At 40.2% G+C, this 18312-nt stretch overlaps 1 protein-coding gene across 1 annotated transcript; it reads right to left on the bottom strand.

Annotated features, from left to right (window-relative positions):
* Window positions 1-294: 294 nt before the first annotated feature.
* On the bottom strand, window positions 295-14927 carry SUB1 (SUB1 regulator of transcription). Its single transcript, XM_018077259.1, has 5 exons — window positions 14799-14927; window positions 13776-13848; window positions 12031-12150; window positions 6136-6244; window positions 295-3375 (listed from the first exon to the last, which is right to left on the bottom strand). The coding sequence occupies exons 2-5, from the start codon at window positions 13845-13847 to the stop codon at window positions 3296-3298; spliced, it is 381 nt and encodes a 126-aa protein (XP_017932748.1). The 5' UTR covers window position 13848; window positions 14799-14927; the 3' UTR covers window positions 295-3295.
* Between the last annotated feature and the right edge of the window lie 3385 nt (window positions 14928-18312).

The following is an 18312-nucleotide window of genomic DNA, read 5'->3' on the forward strand; positions in this document are numbered from 1 at the left end:
TCTCTTAACAGTCACAACTTATCAGGCGCTCTTCTGTTTGATGTTTGAACGTGTGTTTATATCTGTTGCTTCCATATTTACATGACACTTGTTCTTCTATCTTGGTGAAAAATTCCTATCCCCGTGGGCTACACAAATCAATCCCCCATCCGCAGACATGGACCAAGTAGAAGATGATTAAGTTTTCAAATTTCCAAATTACAGCAGTTGTAATAAACAAACAGCAGGTTCCATAACTTGTCAGTGAAGCTGAATTTCTTAGTGCAGCTAATTTTCTATAAAAATAACACTACGTCAACAGAAGTCTTCATTTATTTCCAAGTGTTCAAATTGTTACTACACATACGCCATTCAACTATTTTTTATTTGAACATTAAGGTAATTACAGTTGCAGGGCTCATATTTCCAGTGGCCTCTCTGCAGAAGATACTACCAGAGCAAAACATGAAACATTCCACATGGCTAACAATATGACATTTGAGTTACCAAAATTACAATCATCATATTTTTTTTTCTGCTAACAGATCACATAAGTACGTAACTGGGGCATTTCCTTTAACAGAAATATCAAAATTAGTACTGCACTTGTTTATTTTCAATATTAACATCTCCACATACGAGCAACATGGTACATGACAGTTTGATTATCACACATACAGTACTTTGGCAGCTCTAACTGTGACGTTTTTCCCCCTAAGCTCCACAGTAGGTTTATTTTATAAAACATATTGCTAATATGCCCTGCATAAACACGAAGAACAAAATGCATCTTTCTTTTGTCACTTCAGTGGGAAAGGGAGCAGTGCTCTTACCCCATATTACACAGCCTTGTCATACATGCACAATTTTCTTCCATGAACACTTCTAAAAGTATCCTAACTAATATTTTTCTGCAAGAAAATAATCTTTATTCAAAAAAAAAAAAAAAATCAGAATTTTCTTCTCAAATTAGGAAGACTACAGCCATGGATGATTACATGACAAATCACTACTGTTTATTTCAAAATAATACTGAATGTGCCAAATTTTTATCAAGGTTACTTGTATATTATTGTCTTACAAGCACATCAGTCTCCTGATCAATTCATCCCCTTTTGAGTTCATTTGTGAAACTGTCTGGTTTATTTAGATACCTACTAATAACTAATAGTTCGTGCTTAACAAATACAAATTTCTTTGAACACTTCTACCATCAATTTCCACAAGAGAACTAACAAACTTTTTCACTTCACTCTCCCCAAATGAATGATTTTAATTTCCCACCTTCCTGAACACAATTATATTGTACTCTGATACACAACTGTCACCCAATGACCTATTACCACAGTAATCTAAGTGAGGACAGTATTCCCTCTAATGTAATCATGCACTTTAAAGAAGCTACATGAGAGTTTTTAAGTAAAGTGGATGAAATCTGGTTGCAAAATTTCAGATTTAAAGGAACAAAATCATATATACATACTGCAATAACAAATATCTAGAACTTGTCTACAGTGATATGAAACATTTCATTCGCTCACTTGTGATATTTTAGCAGCTATTTTGTATTTATTCTATTTGGTCCAAATAGCCCTACATGATGTTAGCAGTCACTCAGAAAAGAATGTTGTGCCCAAAAACACATCTGCTACCACAAATATCTCTTCAACCTTTTATTCATCCTCCAGCAATTCTTAAAAATTTAAGATTTCCTGAGCTATAAAAAATCCAGATCTTAATTTATTTGTTATATGTCATATTTGTACAAATATGTAATATTTGTAATATATACTTGTGAACTCAGCCATTTAATACCTATTTGCATTGAATAATGAACTCTGCAGCACAGGAACAGCCTGTGTATGGCACTTACAATCATGTCTGCAATAACAACTGTACTGATGTTCCATAATTAAAAAATGTTTATCTATACAAAGTTTAGAAACTACAATTACTTTATCAACAAATAGGAAAATTACAGCCAAACTAATTAGGTTGGACATTCACTACATACTACATCTTGAAACATCATTTTCATGACGTTGTTTTATCTTCTTGCTTCAATTAACTGAATTAAGTGAGAAAATCAATTCTTCTCCAATTTTGCTTCCATTTATTCCCTGTAGTTATTATGTGCCAGCTAACTTTGGTCTTTCACCAGTGACTTCCATCCTCGTGTGCCCCTTATCTCTCCAAGGTCTATATCGTACTTGTGACTCAGTGCCACCAAGAAGCCCTTCCACTGGGGCAGCTTCTGGTCTAGCAGAGCTTCCACAGGGCAGAGGCTTTTCTTACCAGAGCACCATCAAGGCAGGTAGCGTGGATGGGGCAGGAACATGACAGACAGACATTTTGGCTGCAGCAGTTTAACCCTGTTTGACTGCTTAACCTGTTTGACAGTCTAATTTAAGCATCATTGTTTATGCAATACTCTCAATTGAACAAAAGCCCTACAAAGACAGTCAACTGTTCCTTTTCTATAGAATAACTGGTTAGTATGTGTTCCAGAATGAATTTAACGCAAACCTTGAAAAAGGTACTAACTAATAACCACATGTGGATCTTTTAAATACTGTCTTACTCTGAGGTATATGTCTATTACTGTAAAAGTTTATGCATCACATCTAGAATTCAAGAAAAAAGGCTATTTGTATTTTCTAGGTCAAGAAAACTACAGAAAAATGAGAAAATTAGCATGTGTTTTGTGTTCAAGTGTTATTGTTTAGCTTAATACTTCATGCAAGTAATGCAAAAAAAAGCTATATATTCAAGACTGTTTACATCTGAATAAATAGGGTAAATTAGCAAATACAGTATTGAAAACTATCTACAAAAATGTGTTTTCCCCAGTATTCACTGTTTGTATCAAGTCTTAAAGCAGAAAGCTGTAGGGCAATACCAAAGAGAATGTTATAAAAGAAAAAATTAAATTGAGACATTTTAAGAAATCTCGGAAAATAAATTTGTATTAACTATGAACAAAACTGAAACTAAACCAATGACTAAAGCTATTAGGTGGCCTTATCAGCAAACACCTTCAATCAAAAGGCCATAAACAAGTATGCTTTACATATTACTTGATTTGTTTATTTTACACCATGGGGTGAAAGCAACACAATTCCTTTTAGTAAAGTATACACAAATAGCCTCACTCAGAATACACTTTTAATGCACATAAAAAAAGTATTCATCTTACAAATTGTTTTGCAATCCAAATATACAATAGCTTGGAAAACAATATTTTAGAAAACTAAAGCCAATGTAAAAAGACTGCTTAATACAACTACATGATATAAGTTTTTGTATGGCTCTGTCTTTAGAGTTTTCTTACTGCATCATCAATATCAGAAATCTGTTCCTTCAGCTGATTCCACTGTTCTGGATTTAAAGAAATACCTGAAATGCATTAAAAATAAACACTTAGGACAAAATGAAAATTGTGGTGCAGTATTCTTGTGTAATTACTATAAAGGCTAGTTTCATACACAAAGTCTATGTCATAACTATTAATGCCTGAGCTATTTCAACAACCACCATAGTTACAAAGTGAAACTGCTCACTTTGAACACTTCAGTTTAACTTTAGGTTACCTCTAGACAAGTTTACATTGCAAAGAGAATGCACGTAACAAAAAATTTTGCAAGTATTAGGCTAAACACAAGAAGGGAAATACAACTCTGGTCTTAACAGAAGGCAGTACAAAAGCCCTGGGTGAGAAGTAGGAAATCATTCACATTCCTGCTGGCTCCTAAAAGCCATACCTATGTGGACTGATTTTCTATGCACTTTTCAGGTACTATAATTCTGGGTTCCCCCCCCCCATTTTGTTTCTCAAAGCACTGTAAATAACATATACTATAAGTAACCTTTTGGAGAGACTCTATTACACTCACTAACACAAACCAACATAAGTCATTTCTTCTTTGAGTTCACTATAGTTTCCAGTAACATTCAAACATTAATCATTCAATAAGTACCCCACAAACCATCTCCTCAGATCTATATCTGTCCTCATCTTCCTCAAGCTTGAGTCCAGGTGCATGTTTTACTTGTGCTTCAGTCTCCTCATTCTTCCCCTACAATCTCTATGCCAACTCTGTGAAGAGTGCAGGCTCACAGGGCTACCTCTCATACTTTCTCCACCAAGCTCTTCCACTATTTACCCCCCCTCTCCTCCTTAAGTGATCAGGTGTCCTTCATTACTTTCTCCCTGTAGGTGGAGCAGGGCCTCAAAACAGCCGAAACTTTGAATTCCACTCTTTGAGCTCATGGTATTTTTTTTTTCGTTTTCCCCATCAGTGTCTTATGAGGGGACCATCATAATTTAAAGCAGCAAGTACTGTGCATGGAGCTTCTCTAAGCAGTTTTCCACCAGCCTATAGTGTGAAGATTTCTTTTTTGAACACAGGTCAGGTGTGCTAACCATTATTAGGGGACCAAGCATCATCAAAATGTCCCTCAACTACACACCAGACAAACTGCACAAAGTTCAGATCTGCTGTTTGAGACATTCTGACTAATTTAAAATGCTGGATTTATTTTTCTGTCTTATTATAGTATTTCAACTACTTAGACTGGTTTTAGGATAGCTAAATAGGTGGCTTATGAGTGCATTAATGGAATATTTGGCTCACATACTGTATCAGACTACTATTAAATTTTATCCTAGTAAAATTCAGACCCTTCTGCTGCATTGATAAACATTTCTACCTACATCATGTAACTTTCGTCACTAGGCCCACCCACCAAATCTCATTGTAGTTTGCCACTCAAAGTGCATATACTATTGAATTTCACCTCAAAACACAGCAGGGTAAAGTCCTTAGAAATTCATCTTTTTTATTAACTAACAACAAATCCAAAACAAAGAATGTTCCTGTACAACACCAGTACACCTGTTCATGCAAACCTATTCTCAGTGGTTATTCAAGAAATGTTGAAAATGCTTCTCAAACTTTTCAAATTACTGTTCACTGAGTTGCTCCTGAACACACCATAAGAATGTAACAAACTTTATGCTGATTGTATGTCTTCAAACTTTGCAGCCTCCCAGTACAGGAAGGTCAGGAAGGGAGTCTTTGCAATGGCAAGAAGTGATGGGGCAAGGGAGAGTGGCTTCAAAATGGAAGAGAGTATATTTAGACTGGATATTTAGAATAAATTCTTGCCTGTGAGAGTGGTGAGGCCCTGGCACAGGTTGCCCAGAGAAGCTGTGGATGCCCCATGCCTGGAAGTGTTCAAGGCCAGACTGGATGGGGCTTTGAGCAACCTGGTCTAGTGGAAAGTGTCCTTGTCCATGGCACGGGGTTGGAACGAGATCTGTAAAGTCCCTTCCAACTCAAACCATTCAATGACTCTATGAATCCCCGGGGCAGAACATTTCATACTTACCTCTTTCATTGATGCAGTATGAAAACTGATAAAAAGTAAACTTTTCTAAGAGAAGCAACATAACTTAAGCACAGCACTACTCCTGCAATTGTCCTCACATCCTCATCTTGAAATGGAAAAGTTCTGAAAGTGGTTCACAGTGAAGGCTTGCCATGACAAGCAACTATCCAAGCAGCAATTAAAGGTATAAGGGCTTGTGCTGTATTGCAGATTAGAAACTTGATATCAAAGCTTGATCACTTGAGATTCTTCTCCCTTTACTAAAATCTTCACTTTTTTCCTCCAAAATTAGTCACATTAAATGTTCTGATTTTTTTAATCAAAAATTTAATAGAAACTGAAGGACCTGATTGTTTTAACAAAATTAACATCTTATAAAAATGATTAAATCTTTTCAGTGAATTTTGAAATAAGAAATCCAATTGTAATAAAATAAATTGTGTTAACTAAGTTAATCAATTGGGGGAAAAAGTATGGCTATGTTATGGTCATGTTTATAAGTTCTCTACCAAATTTGCTTGTTTTGATGCCTTGCCATAAAACATGGAGGATCTATTTAGGAAAATGGACTCAGGCCAACAAACCCACTTTGCTCTTATTTATAATCTACAGATTAAACTAATTCTCTGTTAAAATACAAATTATAGGAAAGTAAAAATATTACTCTAAAAATATCACGTTGCATCAAAGGATAAAAATATGATACACAAAGTTCTACTGCAAACCCAATGTTTTAATACAAAGTAACATCAAGCAGAACAATACCTTTTCTGCCAGGCTTCATTTCACCTTCTTGATCCATCCAGTATTCTCTAATATCAATTAAGACTTTTCCTTTAAAGTCCCGAACACTGACATACCTCATTTTGCCAATCTGTCAAAACACACATAAAGGTCTTTTAGGTATTTTACATATTACAGCATTCACTTTCCCCAGCAGCATTAGACTCTGACATGTGACACTGCACACTGCGGCTTATTTTAGACACCAGAGAAACAACTAGATTAAAAGCTTAACTCAGAGTAGTCAGTAGGCTAATAAGCAATGACTTAAAACTAGTTGAGCAGGCAATGCTCAATGCAGAAGTAGCCCTCCCAGAATAAAAAGTCTGTATTCTTTACATGCTTGCTTCCTGTAAAAGTCATGGATTTACTGTTTTCTGAAATAAAATTTTGCCTTTGTTTCCAGCAGCCATAAAAGAAGACAGGAAAAAGGGACCTCTACTCCCAAGTGTAAATTTTAGTCCATTTCACATGTACAGAAAGCAAATTAGATATTCACGTGCAATGCCTCCCAAAAACAACTCTCTGGTAATTGTGGGGCTTTTTTTTCTTTTTTAACACAGTAAATACAGATGGAAATGAAAGTTAGCCACCTACTGTCCCATGCCCACTCCCAAACCCTCACAGGTACCTCACTGTACCAGGTGTTCCAAAAAACCATTCAAATCTTCTAAGTTTACCGGCACGTAGCATACTATGAAATGACTCCTGAGTTCCATAATTTCTGCACCAATGTCTTAACTGAATTACATGGGCACCTTTTTTTTTTTTTTCCAAGTGAGGGGAAGAGTGAGTGGGAGGAAGAATCAAACCAACAAATACACAATACACCACACATTTAGGCTTATTAAAGATCTTCCCAAATATGACAAAAAACTATTTATTCACATAAATTCAAAGTACATGGTGAATTGGAGAACCAGAAATTAGATAACAAATCACAATCAAATAAAATTTCTCACAATTCCTGTAAGAAATCCTTAGAATTTTGCATGCAGCTTCTGGATACATTTTATGAAGAAAGCAAACAATTCTAAAGCAAACAATTTTAAAATAAAATACTCCTTCCTGATAAAATATTTCAACTTCCTTTATCTATGCATCTTGCATTTTGATACAACCTAAGGGGGATCCAAACACTCTAGCATTAAGTCTGACCAGACAGATTGAAAAGCTCTCCCATCAAGTACACTGATTCACAGATGTTTAAGTCATATGTTCTTATTTCACAAAATTAATACCAACATGAACACTTTTATGTTTGCCTAAAGAAATTTTTCTTCTTACGCAGATCATGCCACATGACTTCTAAAATTGATAATAAAACAATTATGACATACCTAGATAACATAAGTCTGAAGCACTTTTCCTACTTCAAAGCATCTAATTCGTTAAAATGAACAAGACATTACAGTTTATAAGACAGTATCTTTTGACCAATTAAACACTTTCACAGCACTACAAATTTAACATGCAAAAATAAAGTATAATGTCATGGCATGCTAGCTCTTTCAGACCAAACTTGGCACCATGCCCAAGCCCCTCAGCACTGCTGGCAAAGAACATCCTAAACAGCCTACACGAACAACATTTCTTGGTTTCACCCTTTAACGCTTCGCTAACTTTTAAAGTCACCTCTAAGAACAGCTTCAAGTAGTAGCACTCAGCAGCACCTCTTTTTCCATGGCTGTGGAAGAATCTTAGTGTATTGCCAAGTACTTCCAGGTTTGTCCTAAATAATAAAATCTAATGTAATACAGCAGCTTAAAGCTGCAAATACAGTTAAAGTGTTTAGAATGTGATTTGCAAAGACTGTATGTCTCAATTCAACTACAGTAAGGTGAGTGGCAATAATGCAAAGTTCACATTTACTCAATCAGTCAGTCTACCTTAGATGGAAGCAGTTCTATATGAAAATGCTGAAATTAAGTTAGATTTCACATCACTGTCTAGATTTCAGATGAATGATCACAATAAATTTTGAACAATTTATGCAAAACTGTTCTATGCAAAAGCTGCCATCACCAAAACTTTTAAATACGCTTCTGAAGTACAGCTCCAACAAACATCTAAGGTTTAAAACCACAACCAAAATCTAGATATAAGTAAACTGATGTTTCTCGATACTTGGCTACCTGCAATTCTGGTACAGGTTCATTTCTGAACAATTCTTTTGTTATGCAGCAGCCGATAGTCCTGGAGTAATTTCACTGACAAACATGTATTTAGATCTCCATAACCACAGCCATGTTTAAAGGGGGGCTGTGCCAGTTTTAGCTGGGGTAAATTTTTTCACAGTGGCTGGTATTGAGCTGTGGATTGGATTTGTGTTGAACACAGTGATGACAATATAGAGATGTTCTTGTTCTGAGCAGGGCTTACACAGGGTCAAGGCCTTTTCTGCTTTTCCTACTGCCATGCCTGCAAGGTGGCTGCAGGTGCATGGGAGGAGACACAGCCAGGACAGGTGACCCCAACTGACACAGGGATATTCCATACCATATGGCATCATGCTCAGTATATAAAGGAGGGGGAAGAAGGAAGGGAGGTACATGCTTGGGGTCTTCCCAAGTAACTGTTACACGTGATGGAGCCCTGTTCTCCTGGAGATGGCTGAAAACCTGCCTGCCCATGGGAAGTAGTGAATTAATTCCTTGTTTTGCTCTGTTTGAGTGTAGCACTTTTGCTTTCCCTATTAAATGCTTTATCTCAACCCACAAGTTTTCTCACTCCACCACCAGCAGGACTGGGGAGAGAACTGGGAGTGAGTGAGCAGCTGCTGGCTGGGGTTAAACCACAACAGTCATATTGACTTATTGCAGTCCAGTTACTGCAGTTCAACCTTCACAGACAAGTTCACATACTTTTCATTAAACACTACAGATCCTAAGATTATACTGCTCTACTGAATTATACAAATTAAAACCACCGTTTCCAAGTCTGTTTCTCAGAATAAAAAGTACTGAAATTGTGTCTCAGTTCCCTTCACAGCTATGCAACTGACTTCCTCTATGAGCTTCAGCAAGCACCTTCTTCATTATTTTTCCTATTTCCAGATTTTCTGGATTAAATGGTACACACACTGTGGAAGTAGAAAAGGCAAAAAAGCTCCTTTCGTATATGGACAGCACTACAAGGAGCACAATGAAGACCCCTGTAAACAGTGAGATCTGTCACACAGCAAGTTGTTCGTGAAATGCATCGGTGACCATCTAAGTTTCATAATTAATGTGCTAAACCAATCAGTTTCAGAGCATCATACACTTATATATTTACCTTCTTTCAGGAGCCTACGATAAAGTCATTACACTGGGAAATCAAAGAACTTATCTATTTCAAGTCAAAAAGCAAATATGACCAAAACTAAAAAAAAAAAAAAAAAAAAAAAAAAAAAAAAAAAAAAAGGGGTGGAGAGTGGACAGGACAACACACAGACAACTTTTAAGTAACCATGTCAGTTAAATGCATGATCATGCAATGTGGTTCCACTCTGGGTAGTCATTAATGCATCCTGACAAACCTTATCCAAATCAGGCATAGGTAGATGATAGGATTACTCAAACTAACCAAAGCACATGGTGCAGAGCTCAGGTTGGCTTGAAGCCACAGACAGGAATCTAATGTATCAACACTAAACCCTTCCACACTGACATGAATAACTCTAGTCCTTAGGGCCTCTAGTAATACATCACAGAGGGGAGGCAGCAAGATAAATTTCTGCCTGCTAACTGCACACAAATCCTTCAACAAACTGCAAAGTATATCAGGCTATCTATAAAACCTAAAAAGGCAAAGACCTGTAAATACATAAAATACACTTGGTCTCTTATACTGAATTAATTCTCTTCTACTTACATTCATACTATTCTTCATAAGTAGTTGCAAAAAAGAAAAATCATTACAGCAACAATCTCAAACAAAAATATAAAATGTAAAAATTTATGAAAATGCTGAATCTTCAGAATACAGCAGTCACAACGAGCTCTATATTAAGGAAAGCTGTATGCCTTAAGAGCCCAGCCTGAGGGTGCAGAATAACAATCCTCTAAGTATCACATAGATACAATAGAATACAATAGAACTTGTGACTATCCTAGGAATGCTTTACAGCCTCATTTCCACCAACTGAAGCTAAACCTGTAAGTTTTACTGCAAAGTCACTTCCACATCAGAGATCATTTTACTGCCGTGGGAGAGAAATCCTTCAGAAATAAGAGTTTCTAATAAAACTAAAAGTCCTAGAACTAACAAAACTGTATCTAAAAAATTACCATGTAACAGCATCTTATAGCATGCTCTTCTAAGTAGGGGGGAGGGAGGGGCAGTATTCTCAGATCTGCTATAGCTCTATTTATCCACTGCAACATTTACCTCTTAGGAACTGGGCAGAAGTTGATGTAGCTTGAAAAAACTGACAAAGCTTCACATAATACAAGGAGCAATCCAAAAATTTTTTTGTTGTTGATTACCTGAAAGGCAGGTAGACTGAGCAACACTGATGTTTTAGGTCAAGGTGATATTCAAATATCTGTATTATACTCAACACTGGAAGAACCTTGTTCTTTTCAGACTAATAAGAGTCCTCTACTGTCTGTTTTTAGTAACTTTTTAATATCTTAGGTCAAAAAGGTTTCAAGAAACCAGAGCACACAAATACTTTCATTTTATTTGAAAGTGCTTGGATGTTTTTGCATCAGGGGAACACTAAAAGTTTTAACAGTTTTCTTCAAGGCTGGAATTTCTGAACTTGTTACAAACATAACACAAAGTTTATACATAGTTCTTTAGAGTTCTAACTGCAGCTCACCTCATAAGGTATAGAATTCACTATCTCATTTTTCCTACAGAGTTCAAAGCATGCCCAAGCAGAACTAAAAATATTATACACTCCCTTCAGTAGGGAAGTCCAGGCATTGCCCTAAAGTTCCTCTCCTCAACATGAGTAGAGGAAAGTGAGAATTAAGACACTAAAAATAACTGCCTTGTATCACAGGGAAGGTCTCACTAGAAAACTTTTTCTTTCCCCATATTACTTTACACAGCCCAGAATCATTTAATTTAGTTTACTCTGTGTTTGGGCCACCTCACTAGACACATTTCCCATACCCTTTCACGAAGTTGAGAATCAAAGTCTCACAAATTTATATTCCTTTTCAGCCAGCTAATCAGAGACCTTTAATAGGTCTTGATCCATGTCTGTACACCACGTAATTCTGAGCTATGTATATTCTTGCACAGGTCTCAGCACACGCTGTTACTGCCTCAGCCAACCCTGGAAACTGCAATACCCTAAATTCACAAATGCACCTTTCTACTGAAAAATGTACATTCATTCCATCTTAAAAACAGGGACGATGTCAAGAATTACTATTATTATGGATGTTCAGCAATAAAATTCTCCATCATAAAATATAGTAAGAAGCAAAACTTATTCCAAGATGCTGTCTTATCATACAGGAGCCAAGTTGTCCTTGACCTACTTAAACAGGAATGAAGAGTCCACGCTTTGGTTTCCAAGAAGCTTTTTTTCCAAGAGCCCTGATTAAAAAACATTTCCATGTAGAGAGAAACCTAATCTAATATTTACAGTATACTCTTGGTAAGTGCTGTATTTACCGACAAAATGAGTACCCAGAGCTAGCACAGGCAAAGTCAAGAGGATTAGATCAATTGCTGCAACTCAGATTCTTTTACTCAGCTGAAACTTGACCACGCTCTTCTGAGCATCTCATCTGCATGCGAGCACCGTAATCCCTTCCAGCCAAGGATTCAGGAGACCGACTGTGCTGCCAAGAAACTCAGATCACCTCATAAAATTTATACTGAATATGATGTAACATGTTACCTTTACCAGGCTTTATGAGTCATCAATTTTACCTGAAACATATTCTCATCTCTGTTACTGCTTTGCTTAGAAGAAGCTGCACCTTTTGAACTTTCACCAGTCTTTTGTTTCTTTACAGGTTTTTCTGGAGCTGCTTGCTTTTTCCGCTTTGCCTTGGAGCAAGGAAAAAAAAAAAGCATGAGCCACAACTCACTCTATATGCTACAGAAAAGTTTACATTTTATGTCACAAACTATTACTAAGTAATGCACATTACCACCTTCCTGCTGTGAAGGAAGGACTCCAATACTGTACATTTAGACTGGAATCAAAGAAATAAAACCCTTCAAATGAGCCTAATTCTGTTCCCAGTGAAGTTTATCATAATACCTTGGCTTTAAAGAGAATTTAATCAGATCAAAATACATTTCAAAAGCCCTTCTCTTTTTGCACAGTAACACTGTCAGTTCAGTAGTTTTAATTAAAAAATTAAGTCTGAGAGAAATGACACTTTCCCTTCTACTGAGTGCAACAAAAAATGCAGAACAGTTTATGACTCCTCTTCAAAAAGAGAAATAAAATCTACAGAAGATAATGATTAAAGGATCTGGAAACCACCTCCATCACACAACTTTTTTTTTTTTTAATCAGCATCCAATCTCTGCCCTCAGCATGATGAATTAAACATCTTTTTAAAACACTCAGACAATATGACCTGTAAATCAGGTTGTCCAGATAACTCAAAGTTACTGTTTCTACTCACAGTTATATAGTAACCATGCTCCCCACATCAAAAAAAAAAGGAATACCAACATACCAAAAATTAGTCTCACCTGCTCAGATCATGTTGTGGATAATCTCTCTGAAAAAAACCCCAACCCTACTGCCCACTAAAGCAGGCTGTCAGACTGTCTTTTCAGGAATATAGTTCCCTAACAAAAAAATCACCCCACCAACTTTTTTTCTTAAGGTCTGACAGAACACCTGATTTGCAAGGTGCAACCAAGTCACGACTGAAGCAATTCAGTAAATCAGACCAAGCCTTTTAAAGTACTACACTAAAATACCTGATGTCTGCATTACCAAATAGCATTTCTCAAAACCACGAATTCACTAGTTTTTTCCGGGTTTGCTCGTAATCATTGATACATCTATACAAGATTCTAAATTAAATAACTATTAAAAATAAACAGGAACACTCAATTTATACATTCAGAACAGTCATGTTAAAATTTATCAATTCAAATACACTCAGGTTGGCTCGGCTTTTAAGTGAGAAACTAACAGATGGTATTACAGCAAATAAAAGAAAATTAAGCAGAGAAAAAAAACACGCAAACAAGATAAGCAAATGACACGATGAAGCACAGGGTAACATAAGATTTTTATTATAGAGAAGTAATCCAGATATCAAATTGGCAGTGGTGGGTGTGGGCATGTTCTCAAAATAAGTCTAAATTCTTGCCATCAGGGCAACTTATACAAAAGCCTTCTATCACTTGCCACAAAGCAGTAAAGAATTACAGGAAACTTGTGATTATATCTATCATATGGAATGGCATGAACAAAGCAAAATGCAACTTAAAAAAACCTTTTCCGCAAGTCAAAAAACATGTAATCCACCCAAACTTGGGAAAGGGGTTGTTTTTTTGGGGGGCGGGGAGAGAGAGAGCTTTTTTAAGTGTCTCATAAATCACAGGGAATAACAGGCATGTTGTGACATAATGCTCACCTAATTCCTTAACCTCGTCCTGAAATAAAAGAGTTAATACAGTAATAAACTGTATATAATGTTCACCTTTTTGTCAACTTCACTATCTGAATCACTGGCAGATGAGCTTGAAGATACAAGTTCCTTTGATTTAGGCATTCTGGGAAGAGAAAAATAACATGAGAACACTACATAAAGAATACATCCCATTATGGCTGGAAAGCCATCTTCAAATCTGTACTGGCTCATCTTATTCAAAACTCTCCTAAAGACTTTCCTGTTGTTTCATGTAAGCTTTAATACACATTGCAGATGCAATCTCAAACACTCTTCCCTCTGGTACCTCTTCTCCTTTTTACTGCAACTGTACTAAATGCAGTAAATGGTTTGGCCTCTGAACTGTTTACAGCAGAACAATTTTTCACAAGTGTCATACATCCCCAGACATGGCAAAAACCACAGTGTAAAAAATAAAATACAATGCCATCCTCCAGTTAAATCCTTTATATGACATTCACATACATAGTTCATTAAGGTCCTTTTGTTGCCTGTACTCTGACGTGGGCATTTCACCCAGTTGGACTCACAAGCAATGTGCTGCATAATCGTCACACATAAAGATGAAGATCCCACCAACACAACAGTCTGAAAAACGCCTCAGTTACAGTGAACCACAGCACTGCAATTAATATTTCCACTGCAGCTTCAACACATCAGTCACTAGAGTCTATTCATTTGCCAGACAAGCGGACATTCAGCTTTCCTTGAATGCATGCTGCCAGGTGTGCTCATACATCACTCTGGTATGCAAACATGTGGTTAGATGTAGCGGTTGCACATCTTCCCTGCTACTGCTTTGCAACACATCCACAGCTCTTTTGTATTTTCATAATAAAAACAGGCATCCTAGAGAGAAATTGTGATATGAACCACAGCTAGGAAAGGCTAACATAAATACTAAGGGATATTTTGAAGCGTTGTTAAACTGGCAGTGAAATAAAACCCACATATGCAAATTTAAAAAAAAAAAAAACAACAACAACAAAAAAAAACCACCACGGAGTCCAAATAATGGTAATGAATCAACGTGGTTCTAAAGTAGAGCAAGACCTGTGGTAACAGCTTGGAGCACTGCGATGGAGGCTGGAGCACTGCACAGGATACACGGAATGGGGAAGCACACACAAGCCACGCTGTAAGATGGAGGCAGAGGAGCGCTGGAATGGGACAATGTGAAAATAAGCACAGGGATGACACTGAGTCTGAAAAGCCAAACGATGGTGCGCGGGGATGACCCCAGGGGTCCGCGCGCGGACGAGGAAGGGACAACATGGAGGAAGGTGTGGGCGGAAACCGGAGGAAAAAGGGATGCGGGGCGCTGGGAGCCCCCCGGAGGGGCCGAGCGTGAGGCGACACGGCGAGGCAGGCGAGGAGGGGGGTGAGGGCGATGAGACGGGCCAGGCGAGAGCGAGGAAAGGTAAGGAAAGGAAGGCGAGCCGGGAAGACCAGGTAGGCGGATCCCAGCCGCCATTTTCCTCCCCTATTCCTCTTTTTCCACGGCTCGTGCCCCACCGGGAACGGACACCCAAGAACTCGCGAACAAGGATTGGGTGGAATGGTACGAGGACACCCAGATGCTTCCGCGGGGAGGGCGTAGCGAGGGGGCCGCGGGTCATCCGCGGAGGCGACAGAATAGGCAGCACGGGCAGACACGGGCCGGGTGGTCGCCGGCGGGCCCGGGTCCGCTCCCGGGCTCCCTGCGTGGGGGCAGGGGAGTAGCGCTGGAGATAGGGGCAGTGAGGGCGCGGAGATAGGGGGGGAGCGCGAGGGCGCATCTTTCTACCCTCCCTCAGACTCCCCTCCGCGCCACAAAACGTGGTGCCAGCTCCCCTCGGAGAGGCGGCTCGCTCTCCAGCGGGCGGCGCTCCCGCAGGGCACCGCGGGCAGCTCGAATGAGCACGGGGCGGCCTCCGGGCAGGTGCTTGCACTGGGCGGTGCCGCGGGGGCGCTGCGTGGGGACTCGGCACTCACTGTCCCCTCCGCGCGTGGCTGGTCGCACCGGCGACAACGGGCGGAACTGACGCGCCGCGGAACCGCCCCGCCCCGGGCCGCCCACGTGGGGAGGCGGGGCGGGGAGGGGGCTGGCTTTAAAGGGGACGCGCGGCCCTTTGTCCCTTTTGTCGCCCGGTCGCGCCCCCGCCGAGGGGGCGGCGGGAGGGAGCGGGATCACAGTGATGGGAGGGGAACCTTTCCGGAGTCACAGAACGTCCTCCGTTGGGAGAGAATCACAGAGATGACAGGATATGCTGAGTTGGAAGGGATCCACCAGGATCATCGAGCCCTGCACAGGACACCACAAAAGTCACTCCGTGTGCCTGAGAGTATCGTCCAAACGCTTCTTGAACTCTGTCAGGCTTGGTACTGTGACCACTTCCCTGGGGAGCCTGCTCCAGTGCCCAACCACCCTCTAGGTGAAGAACCTTTTCCTAATGGCAAACCTAACCCTCCCCTGACAGGGCTTCAGGCCTTTCCCTTGGGTCCTGTCACTGGTCACCAGACAGACGAGATCAGTGTCTGCCCCTCTGCTTCCCTTCATGAGGAAGCTGTAGACTGCAATGGACTTTAGGAATAATTTCTCCCCAGAAAGAGTGACTAGACAATGGAACAGGCTGCTCAGGGAGGCAGTGGATTCACCATCCTGGAGGAGCGTAAGGAAAGACTGGATGTGGCACTCAGTGCTATGGTCTAGTTGACAAGGTCATGTTCGGTCATATCATCGGACTCGATGATCTCAGAGGTCTTTTCCAACCTAGCTGATTGCAGGATTCTGTGAAGTCTCCCCTCAGTCTCCTCCAGGCTGAAAAAAATCCACAATAATTAATAAATGGCTGTTTTTTTCACACACCGCAGCAGTTCCTCGATGCCGCCTGAGCAGCGGCGTGAGGCGCTGTGGCTGCGGTGGCTTTGCATAGCGAAACCGCGGCCCTGCCACATCTGGGCTGCCCTCAGGAACCACTTCTGCTGCTTCCCCTCCTGCCACCACATCCCCCTCCTGCCACCACATCCCCCTCCTGCCACCTGCAACTCGACCTTCCTTCTCTCCCTGCAAGGCTATGTCGGTGGGGACCGGAGAGCATCAGAGAGCCCCCCACTCACGTCGGGTCTGGAGCACTGGGGGCTAAGGTCGAAATAGTCTCAGCACCTCTTTTAAACACCTACTTTTTAAAAGACCTCCAAGCAAAAAAAGAACGTGAAAACATATTGACAATCTTGCTTGTATCTCTACTGTGTTTGCACTGTGATGCATCCCACATGCCCTGCCAAGGACTTGAAGAGGGGCTGTAGGCTGAGTTCATCTAAACAGCTTCTGCTTCTGAGACACACCAACATGGAAGGGAGGAGAGGAGGGGGCCCTCCGCCCTCAAGCTTTATGAGAGGAGACTTAGCAGCCTTTGCAGACTGTAATAGGCCAGTCAGAGCCTGAAGTGGCTTCGTGTTGTGTCTTCTGTGTTATCTACTCGGGCCTTTCAGTTTATGAAGAGATTTAGTAACATTAAAATACGGCCTTGGGTAACACAACTTCACACTAAACTAACGCAGTCTGTTACTATTTGCTTATCACTGTTTGCAGGGGCACGCCGGGCAGGGGGCAAGCCCTGGGCCCTGATGGCCGGGCACACCAGGCAGGCCCCGGGCTGTTGGGAACTAGGCAAACTACCATCAGACCTTCGTGATGCAGTCATCATCACCTTGTATAAGAAGACAGGAGTTAAATCAGACTGTTCAAATTACTGTGGTATTGCTCTGCTCTCCATTGCTGGCAAAATTCTGGCAAGAATACTTTTGAACAGACTAATATCCTCTATAGCAGAAGGAATTCTACCTGAAAGCCAATGAGATTTCAGAGCCAACAGGAGTACCACAGACATGGTATTTGTTCTCAGACAACTGCAAGAGAAGTGCAGGGAACAGAACAAAGGTCTCTATGTAACCTTTGTTGACCTCACCAAGGCTTTCAATACTGTGAGCAGAAAAGGTCTGTGGCAGATTTTGGAACATTCAGGTTGTCCCCCCAAGTTCCTTAAAATGATCATCTCGCTCCATGAGGATCAGCACGGCCAAGTCAGACATGGCAATGCACTTTCTGAGCCCTTTCCAATAATTAATGGTGTGAAACAAGGCTGCGTTCTTGCACCAACCCTATTCACAATCTTTTTCAGCATGATGCCCCAAAGGGCCACTGCAGACCTCGATGATCAGGACGGGATCTACATTCGATATGGTACTGATGGAAGCCTTTTCACCCTAAGGTGACTGAAGGACCACACTAAGACCTTAAACCATCTTGTCCAGGAGCTGCTTTATGCTGATGATGACGCCCTTGTCACCCACATGGAAGCAGCTCTGCAGCATTTAACATCCTGCTTTGCAGATGCTGCTGAGCTCTTTGGGCTGGAAGTCAGCTTAAAGAAGACAAAAGTTCTCTATCAACCTGCATCTCAGGAAGTCTTCCATCATCCCCATATCACCATTGGCCAGTCAGAGCTCAAATCAGTCCAGCAGTTTAATTACCTAGGCAACCTCATCTCCTCGGATGGTAAGATTGATGGACAGATAGACAACA

Source organism: Manacus vitellinus, unplaced genomic scaffold (genome assembly GCF_001715985.3).
Source record: "Manacus vitellinus isolate BGI_N305 unplaced genomic scaffold, ASM171598v3 scaffold_36_pilon, whole genome shotgun sequence".
Lineage (NCBI taxonomy): Eukaryota > Metazoa > Chordata > Aves > Passeriformes > Pipridae > Manacus > Manacus vitellinus.